Below are 10,435 nucleotides of genomic sequence, written 5' to 3'. Positions count from 1 at the left end.
TTCTCCTAACATTCCTGTGATCATGAGAAGACTGAATATCTGAAAGATGGGCAAGTTCAGGATCAAATAAACAGTGAGTAGTTCTAAAATTTTGAGAACCTGAAGCTAAACTGACTAACTTCTTACATAAGTTACTCAATGTTTCTAAACTATCTTCTAAACTATTCAGCTTGGAGACCTAACTTGATAAATCTGATTTTAGTTGGTTCCGCTGTATCTCGGCTAAGTCTACTAAATAACGTTTCCATACAAGCAATAAAAAGAACAATCGGCTCATTTCTACCTTGTTTCCTAGTTTTTATTTGATCCCAAATCTCATCATCATAATTGGAAACTAAAATATCCTTCACCAATTTATTTACTAAACTATCCCAATCATTGACTTGAGAACGAATCTGTCTGAACCAAAATGTTGCTTTACTAGTGAATAAATCACTAGCGGACTCGAAAAGATCTACCTTACTAATATGTCTGGCTCGTGCCAATTCTTCCACCCGTTCAATAAATGATATTAAATTTTGTGGTTCCCCATTAAATTGAATGTTTAATTTATACACTGGAAAAGATTTAGGTGTACTTGGTATATTTCTACTGATATTTACTGTGTTTGGAGCATTTGCAACATTAGAAGCTGGTTAAAAAATTGTAGAGTTAGGAAGAAGATGTTCTTCTTCCTGAATATTTTCATTGAATTCTGCTTCTAATTTTAAAGCTGTAGCATAAGTTTCATTTTTAAAATTCAAAACTTCAGGATAATTTGCATCTTCAATATTCAACTTGATTCTCTGAATTCTTAGGCAGATATGATTTAAACGAGAGCTAGCTCTTTTATATACTGAGTCAGTAGTGGGTCCCTCAAAACCTTCTATTAGTAACTTGATTGAATCTAAAGTAGCTTGAATTTCTTTTTTTTTTTCTATAACGAAGTCATAGTGAGGATCCGACAAAATATGTAGGTACATCAGCACCAGCTTGTCGTTCTTTAGTAAGAAGTCTACCAAGGATTTTTCTTTTATCATCTTGGTTACGATATGAAATTACACCCCTAATTCTCAATTCATAATTTGTTTCATCCTGAAGCAAATAATCAACTCTGAATGCTATATCCATAATGAATCAATACTAAACTTCCGAAAACACAGCAGCTAGAAACAATAATATGCTCAAACAACGCCAACATACTCCAACAACGCAATATACTCCAACACTCCAACAACGCATATACATTTCAATAATAACTAGTAAAAAATCACCACCAAAGTATTCTCTGAAATTCCTGTCGATATTTTCTGATATAATGTTCATTTATTTATCAATATGGACACTCTCAACTTTCTAATTACTGACAACAATATAAAATATGCAAAATTCTAACTTGGCCCCACGTTGGGCGCCATTTGTAGTACTTTTCTATTTAATGAAAAGGAGCTAATGCAGACGGCAGCTCTTCGTCGGTTGGCACTATGGGTTCCTTTACAAATAAAAGTATATCATTGTACAGTAATTGAATGGTCAAAAAATGAGAGGGGCGCCACTGCAACTTTTAAAATGTCTTTGTCAAAGAGTACTTACTTGGAAAGTTGAGCACCCGACTAATGACTAAATAGTTGTTATACCCAAAACTATAAGAGACTTTACCATATGATGTTATCAAATTGATGAGTGTTAATCAATAAATAAATAAAACATAGTAAAACATACAAACATTTAATATTAGTAACTCTTCTATGGTTGTGAGCAAAAGTTCCCAGAAATTAGACTTATAATTCTAATAATAATATTCAATATTAGATACTTCGAGAGGTTGATTGATTAGGTAGAAGATGTTTTAGGAAATTAATTTCCCAGCGTATAGTACTATGGGGTGGTTTACATATATTCGTTGAAAAACATACAATGAAAAGAAAAGTAGGAAAACTCACCTTCTGTGAACGGTTTTATCTTGTAGCAAAAAAGGCGTTGGCGTGGTACAAAGTATTCAAACACCAAATTGTCGTAAATGTTCAATATAGGCCTCTATCAAAAGCCAGGACGTAGTGGTTGATAATAAGATGGGTAGAACGAAATATCCACTATTAGGATCATTCAACAAATTCAGGATTCGTCAGCCGAACAAAACCAGAAACACTTGTAGGACAGACACCTGTCTTTTTCGCGAAATCTACCATCCTAACTGATCAGAAAACAATTCCTTTTCTTCTTCTTCTTTTCGGAAGATAGGGTACTAGCGTTTTGACCTATCAATATTTGCATGTTCCATGCATATAGGACTAATCTGAATAGAATAAAGTAATGGTATGTTTGGTTGTATCTGGTCAGACACCCCCTAAAGCTAAATTGGCTACACTGACGAAAAATGAAACAGTTGATAGTCAAAATATCATCAAACAGCTGACAATTAGAATTAAACAGAAAATACCAACTCGAAGACACTCCTTGTGAAACTTATCCATAACCAAAACATTCGAGATTAGCAATAAGATTTTTATACGGTTTCTATGAATGAGGTTAGACAACCAACTTTACATATCTATGTTTGTTATTTTCACGTTCGCTGAGGGTAGGTCACCACGGAGTGAAATCCATGTTGCTCTAAAATTTTTTTATTTATTTACAAAATAAAGTAGCGAAAATTTACATGCTACATCACAAAGATCATATTCTTTCATGGCAACTAAATTATATAACACCGTACCTCACAAAATAGAAAATTCTTATTCCAAACCAATATTCAAAAAACAAATAAGAAAACACATTCTCGAAAAAGATAGACAAATTTAAAAAAATATGTTAGAGTGAAATAAGTTGGTCTTAGAAAAATTTATCTCAAAGTTTTATCGTGTTGTATTGTAAGTAGTATAATCTTATCCATATTGCCTAAGATTTTATCTATTTGTACATTAATATTTTATTCTTATAGAACGTGTAATATTTGTCTAAGGTTTTATCTATTTTTCTTACTTTTTGTTTGTCTAGTATTTAATCGGCCTATTTTACCTCAAGCCGGAATATAATTTCCTCAACTGTAACACCAAAGGCCACTATTCCATGAAGGCCATACTTACTTTTATACAAATATTTATGTACTTACATATTCTTTATAACTTCTTGCGAAACAAGAGGTCTGCCATTATCGCCAAACCATTTTGTTCACATATTTTGTTTTAATTGTACTCTAATGATGATGATTCCATTTTCCATTGTTCTTTAACCAGGTCATGAGGAATGTCTAATTCATCTTTTTCTTTCAAATCCACAAAACAAACGAATTTTTTCATATCATCGTTACTATGTGTAGATTTCCATGAAATACCCAACCTTACAATGTTTTCGTGAGACAGGGTCCATGCCAAGGCCCAGAAATTATTTTTAGGCTTACCAACAAAGGCCAATTGTCTTGACCAGTCAAAATTTTAGAACGTACATCGATCATAGACTGTATTTTGTTGTCAATATAAGGATATTTCAAAAAAATCTGATCAATATCGATAGTTTGTTTTGGCAATGAAAGATTTTTGATCGTTCGAACATGCCTTAAATGAAAATTCTAATTAGAATTACACGTTTTTGACGATATTTTGAAAGTAACAATTCTTGAGTCATTCCGCTCTTCTGTCTAATTATTTATTTGTCCATTGGATACATAAAGACTTTTGAGGACCATCAAGATTCAAATCATCAGGGAGATCTTCATCAATTAAAGTTATGATACTAACATCGTCCAAAAGAGCATATGTATCAATTTATTTTTTGCCATTTGAAATAGAGACCGGTAAAATTTTCAGTAACCCTCGTCTATTTGATGAAATATGACAATTGGTTTCAATATCAGTGACTTGGAAGTAGAATTTGTTTTTCTATCTTCATTTTTATGTAAAAGCTCATGATATACTCTCTTGCATCCATCTACTGTACATATGTTTTTTTCTTCAACAATTTTTCAAAACATTTGAAGGTGTCAGACAAGAAAAGCAAATTCTATTCTTTGTCATCAACAGAAAACGACATGAAAATATGACATGAAAATAAACCATGAAATTGATCTTAACAGCAAATGCAATTTCTGCTAACAAATTTTGTGGCTGAAGTGATATCTTTATTTCTGCAATTTTCTTTGTTAGCCTTGAATTCTGAAACTTGTGGAATTTGAAGTTGACAAGCTGCATTAGCTTTAGATCCTAACCATGAACAAAATTCAATAAGTTTATATTTCACTGTCTTTCCAGTAATATATTCTACACATTTCAATTTGTGAGAAGTCGGTAATTTATTCAGAAGTTCTTGTAATAGCGAAGGATTACATAAGTGTTCATTCTCCTTCAGTGACTGCCCTGTATATACAAAATTTTTAACTTCGTCTGAAAATGCTATCAAAATATCTAATTTGTCGTCCTTATCATTAGAAATTTTGTCAAACGATCGAGTAATAAAGTAATAATATGTTCAGATCGACCAAATCTATTTTTCAATAATTCTATTACTTTATTTTGCGGAAGTATTAAGAGCCAACACTACCTTGATAAAACTGGAATCGGTTTTAAGCCTTCAGTTTTTCTTGAATTTTTTTTTGTTTTTTTGAATGATTCTACATATATTTGTAAGTTCGGGAATTTCAGTGATTTCTGGTAATGATGAGTTTAAAAAAAAATTATATGACATGATAAATTGGAAAAATCAAGGAGTTCCCGAATTCTCACAAGACCACCAAGTCCATACAAAAAAATATGTCTTCCATGAAATCATTAGTTTTTGCAAAAAACCGATGCTACGATCGCGAAATTGATGACTGATTGGCGCTGCCACCTACATAGTACTTTAACTAATGAAAACAACTAGCAACACTGTAGAATCGTCATACCGCAATCATCGTGAAGATACGACAAGATTGGTTATTGCTATCCTTTTCTCGTACGCCAGTAAGGGAATTCCCTCCATTCTCCGTATTTAGTAGATTAGGTTTTGATGTTACTTGGGAGACAATGACATGATTTAGGTAGGTGAATTGTGAATAAATACCATAAACGTACCTACAAACAATTATTCTGGTGCATCCCTTGGAAACTAAATTGTTGAGTTCTTGTTTTGAGAGTATTATAAGTGAAACTTGTTGAAAGAGCAATGGGTCGAATAAGTGAAAGAGAACGTACTGCCAAACATGAAAAATGTTTATTTTCTCGAAGAAAATCTCGACGGCAAGCAAGTCGAAGGTATGTTTATATTTTATATTCTACTTCAGATTATAATGCAAAGGCAAAACGATATGACATTGAATACTTTTCTTTACATAAGAGAAGGCTAAGTTATGTTGAAAAAAAATCATTCTCAGTTGAAAATCATGGAAATTTTGAAATAATCCCACAGTGAATATTTGAAAAACATTCTTCTACCTCATTCGTCTATACCGTATGGCTTTTAATAGTCCCCCCTTTTAACTTTAGAACAGTTTGACGTACAGGAATGGGACAAGAACCGATCGTACGTCTGTAAATTATAGTGGTTGTGATTGCTCGATAGATGGTGCGTTTCGGCGGAGGGGGGTGGGGCAAATCCACTCAAAAATTTCAAAAATCATAGGGGGTCAAGTCACATCTATTCATCCATCTAAACATTTTTGAATTTCGTTCTTAAGTTTTTCTTTTTAATATGCATTTGAAATATCAAGTATAAGTGCGGATCTCACCTCAATAACTTTTGAACGGTTTAATGTAAAATAACAATTCTCCATTGTATAATTAGTCAATGTCAAGCAAATTTTTTTGTAACTCTTCATAATTTTCAACCGAAATTGTTTCATTTTCAACATGAATACCTTCCATGTTCTTGAACTATTGGAGATAGTCTGAAGCTTAACTTTCAGTCCCAGAGCATCCCAGTACTTAATTCCAAAAAATATATCATAGAGTGTCATCAAGAAGATGCACATCATATGGATTCTTCTTTCAGTTATGTATTATCATTTCATACAATCTTTTATTGATTGTAGTTGTTTTTCACAGGCACCTGAAAAATAAACATTTGGCAGAAATAAACATGATACCCCATTCGACAAGTGACGAGGACATTGAAGAGATGTGAGTTTTATTTTCATTTGTTGAATTCTCATTTATATTTTCCATCAATTAGTATACCGCTAGCCGTTGACTATATTAGATCATTTGATCATAATAATTATTTCATTTCGATTTCAGTGTACCTGAACATGGAAACTATCCTGAATTATTTGAGGAATATTTGCCTCCTTCGAATGTCATCGCCACGTCTCAGTCTGAGCCGCAAACCGGTTGCAGTCATCATCAGTCTGATAATGATGAAATCGATGCACCTGCGGAAAAAAGACAACTTCTTTTGAAGTGACTGGAAGAAGAATTGTTGACATCAGTTTCTTATTCGAACAAATTCTTGATAGCGAGAAGCATAAACTGTTTGGATGTGATATCACAGATATGCAAGTTATAAAAGAAGTGCGAAAGGGGTTTATGTCAACATTCACTTTAAAATGTAAAATGTGTGGCATAACTCAGCAGATTCATTCAGAGGATCCACGAAATGTTTCGGAAATAACTGAATCCTTGGATATTAATTCAGCCTTGATTTTGGGAGCAGTTTCATCCGGCAACGGCTACTCAACATTGGCTGAAATTTCAGCTGCAATAAATATGCCAATGATGGCTGAAAACACCTACTCTAATTATCACGATAAAGTTTCTGATGTTATTTACTCAACAGCAAAAAAAGTCATGAAAGAGGCCGGGAAAGAGGAAGCAGAGTTGACCAAAATTTTGGGAGAAATTGATGAAAATGGAGTCCCATTTATAACTGTTGTAGCAGATGGAGCATGGTCAAAACGATCATATTATAATGTTAACTGTAATGCAGCTTCTGGTGTGGTGAGTTCAAAGTTTGTATTTTTATGATGATATTGTTGATTAATGATATCATTTGTTTCAGGGATGTATTGTAGGACACCGGACTGGAAAATTATTATATTTGGGATTCAGGAACAAATTCTGTAGAACCTGTGATTTTTACAATAGGAAAAAAGTAGAAATACCCCAACATAAATGTTTCAAAAATTGGATTGGCACTTCTACATCAATGGAAACAGATATTATTGTTGAAGGATTCCGAAGCAGCATCACAACGCATGGGTTGAAATATCTCACATCAGTTGGAGATGGTGACAGTTCTGTCTATTCAAAATTAATGGAAACGAAACCCTATGGACCCCAAACAGTAATTACAAAAATAGAATGTAGGAACCATCTATTGAGAAATTTTTCTTCAAAATTGAGAGATACAAGCAGTGAGTTGAATATCTTGTTGATTTGATATAACGAATTAATTCTACCTTTTTTTCAGAAAGACGAAGGAGCGCATCAACGAATGCCTTGGTACCAGTGTACCTGAGAAAAGAAGTCAAAAATAATGCTAAACGCCTACGATTTGCGAAATATAGAATTGAAGAAAATACTAATTTTCAAACGAAAGTAAAATAATTAAAAGAAGACATTCCCAATGCTCCTTCCCATGTATTTGGCGAACACGCCAAATGCGATGAAATTAATGAAAGAATGTGGTTTATACAGAGACATCCAGGTTTGCATGAATCAGCTCATTATACATATCGAGAGTTTACTTTACAACATGAACAATAATCTTGCTGAACATTATAACTCGATAGTTTGCAAATTTGTTGGAGGTAAAAGAATAAATTATTCGAAAAAAAAATCCTACCAATCCAGATGTGAAGCTGCTCTTATATCATTCAACAAAAGGCCAGAATATTATGGGGTCCTTTATAAAGCGATGACAAGAAGCAATAGCCCTAGCATATTTACCAAAAAGTATATGGGAAAAATCAGAAAGAGAAACCTGAGATATGCAAACTTGTCCAATGAAAGAAGAAGGCGTCGACAAGAGCTTCGCCTAAAAAAAGGGTTCTCTCTTCCAGATAATGACTACGGCAATATTGTCGAATTCATCCCTGATATGAATGATGATGAGTATATAACAGCAGAAGAAATTAATTTTCTGAATAAATTAAAAAAATCACAAGAGGAGATCGATGATATTGAGAGGGAAACGGAAGACCAGAGCTCTTTCATCTTATAGATGGAAGAAAGGCAAAAAAGAATCACTGCATCCAATTTTGGAAAAATTTGTAAAATGAAATCGAACACCCGCAGCATCAATACGATAAAGGAATTATTATACAAGAAATTCAAAGGCAACAAGGCGACAGAATATGGAAAATTGAACGAATCGTTTGCGATCGAAGATTTTGAATCAAAACATAATGTGAAAGTCAGTAAGAGTGGATTTTTCATTGATAAAACATTTTATTTTTGGGGGGCAAGTCCTGATGGATTGGTGGATAATGATGCTATTGTGGAGATAAAGTGTCCTTTCAACATTAAGGATATGTCTCCAGAAGAGGGAATAAGGACGAATAAGATCAAATTAGGCAAAGTTGAGAACAATACATTTGTTCTGAATAGAAAACACAATTATTATTTCCAAGTTCAAGGGCAATTAGCAGTAACAAAAAGAGAAAAATGTTTTTTGTAGTATGGAGTCCAAAAGGTTTCCTTATAGAAGAGGTAACTATTGATCAATCACTGCCTTTTTCATTTGAACATGTATTTTTTTCATATATCCAGAGATGAACACTTCTGGAAAAAATAAATGGTGCCCATATCGAAAATATTTTATTTCAATTGTCTTCTGCCGGAACTGGTTGATCCGAGAGTGACGAGGGGCTTGGAAATCTAGAAAACACTTGAGGACTTTACAAAATTATGATACAGAATGAAACAGTTTTATGTCCACGTTTATTATTGATATATGGACTTAAAAAAATACATCAAAATCCACTTTCAATAAATATATTCTATAGATGCCCTATAAACATCTTCAAATCGACACTATTTTGATTTTAAAAAGATCTGAAAGAATATTGACGACAGAAAGCTGACAAAATTGTATGTATGGAAAACTTTCAAAGAAATGCTTTTGTTCAGATGCACTGATGAAAATAATTTCCTGTTAGATGTGTTAGTTTTTTTATCCTTCTAATAGCAGAAATTTGACATGCGACCAGTTCAGTTTTAACACAAAATAACTAACCTCGCACATTTAACAAAACATTGTTTCCACTTTAGTACATGTAATGTACTGTAGGTAATGTAATCAATATAACTCTTCGAGTTATATTGATTACATTCGAGACATAAATCACTTTATCCGCCATCGAATTCTCGAATTTATACATTTAATTCGTAATTCATTTCGATCATAAAAATTCCAAGGTACCAATTTTGTATTGAACATGAATGAAAAAATGTGGGGCTGGATCAGAATATCATGGTGTATGATACATATTGAAAATTTAAACACCTCGTATTTGAATTTGATAGAAAAAATTAAACATAAATAGTAAATCAGCTCATTAGGGGACTTTTTCATCATTAATATCAATAGCTTTTTTTTATATACAAGAAAGAACCGATTCCTCGATAATTCAGTTTGTTCATTTCTATGTGTCTGTGTCAACGTCTTTTGTTAACTTGTACATGCATTTATATTTCATGTCGATTTCATTTAGTTTCAACCATTTTGAATTCGGAGAACCACTCTAAATGAAAGTACTGATCAATGTTGTTTTTCTGTATACTGTTTTTTTTTAACGATTGTTATTTCACATAATTTATTTTTGTTTTTTCTGAATCCCGTTTGAAAATTTCATTTTAATATGTATAATTTTGTACTTATACTTCAGAGTCCTGAAGATGAAAAAATAAGTTTCGAAAAGTCGACTATTTAACATCTAGCTTTCTTCAATATTCCGACCGAATTCCCGTCATATCAACAATCAAAATCATATTCATCGGCCGCTATCCTATTCAAACATTACTATTAAAACCTTGGTATTCATCATCCTCAAATAATAACATTGAAAAACAACGTTGAAATAAATCGGCCGTACAGTTAGGGCGAATATTCGAGGGCGCCACTGCTATCATCCGTGCTACTGATCTAGAATACGGAAATCTAAATGAATATTGGGTAATTGGACAGGAGCGGTGTTGCCAATGTTCATCGAGTACATTATATTCACTCCCACTCTTGATAAATATATGCCAACAAACCTTTACTGCGCGGGGGGGTGGAAGGATTCGGGTCTTTCGAGCGACGAGCTGATGTTTACTCTTACTACCTATTGCTTGTGTTATTTTTTGGAAGGACCTTTAAGAGGCCATGAGAGCACGTGACTAAATTATTATCTGTCAACGATATTTTCATCTCTCTTCTTGCTTTACTCTCTCTAGCCAAATTAATCAAAGACGCAGGTCCCTGCTGGCGGATAGCGGAAGTAAGCGCTCGAAATTAGTGCGACGAGAATAACGTACAGCATTTCTTATTGATTGCCCACATT

At 33.1% G+C, this 10,435-nt stretch overlaps 1 protein-coding gene across 2 annotated transcripts; it reads left to right on the top strand.

Moving 5' to 3' along the window:
* The first annotated feature begins 2,070 nt into the window (after positions 1-2,070).
* LOC111516867 (uncharacterized) lies at positions 2,071-10,180 on the top strand. Of its 2 annotated transcripts, XR_012466272.1 has the most exons (6): positions 2,071-5,207; positions 5,997-6,071; positions 6,189-6,887; positions 6,949-7,303; positions 7,360-8,600; positions 8,661-10,180. XR_012466272.1 is itself a non-coding variant. In XM_074178559.1 (5 exons), the coding sequence occupies exons 3-5, from the start codon at positions 6,444-6,446 to the stop codon at positions 7,494-7,496; spliced, it is 936 nt and encodes a 311-aa protein (XP_074034660.1). In that variant the 5' UTR covers positions 2,071-5,207; positions 5,997-6,071; positions 6,189-6,443; the 3' UTR covers positions 7,497-10,180. The 2 variants fall into 2 exon arrangements, 1 of the variants encoding a protein (XP_074034660.1); XM_074178559.1 differs by having other exon boundaries at positions 7,360-10,180.
* The last annotated feature ends 255 nt before the right edge of the window (positions 10,181-10,435 follow it).

Source organism: Leptinotarsa decemlineata, unplaced genomic scaffold (genome assembly GCF_025532065.1).
Source record: "Leptinotarsa decemlineata unplaced genomic scaffold, Ldec_3_MD MMD2_tig00004067_RagTag_RagTag, whole genome shotgun sequence".
Classification (NCBI taxonomy): Eukaryota; Metazoa; Arthropoda; class Insecta; order Coleoptera; family Chrysomelidae; genus Leptinotarsa; species Leptinotarsa decemlineata.
The sequence above is the reverse complement of the archived record's forward strand: the minus strand, read 5'-3'. Positions and strand labels throughout refer to the sequence as shown.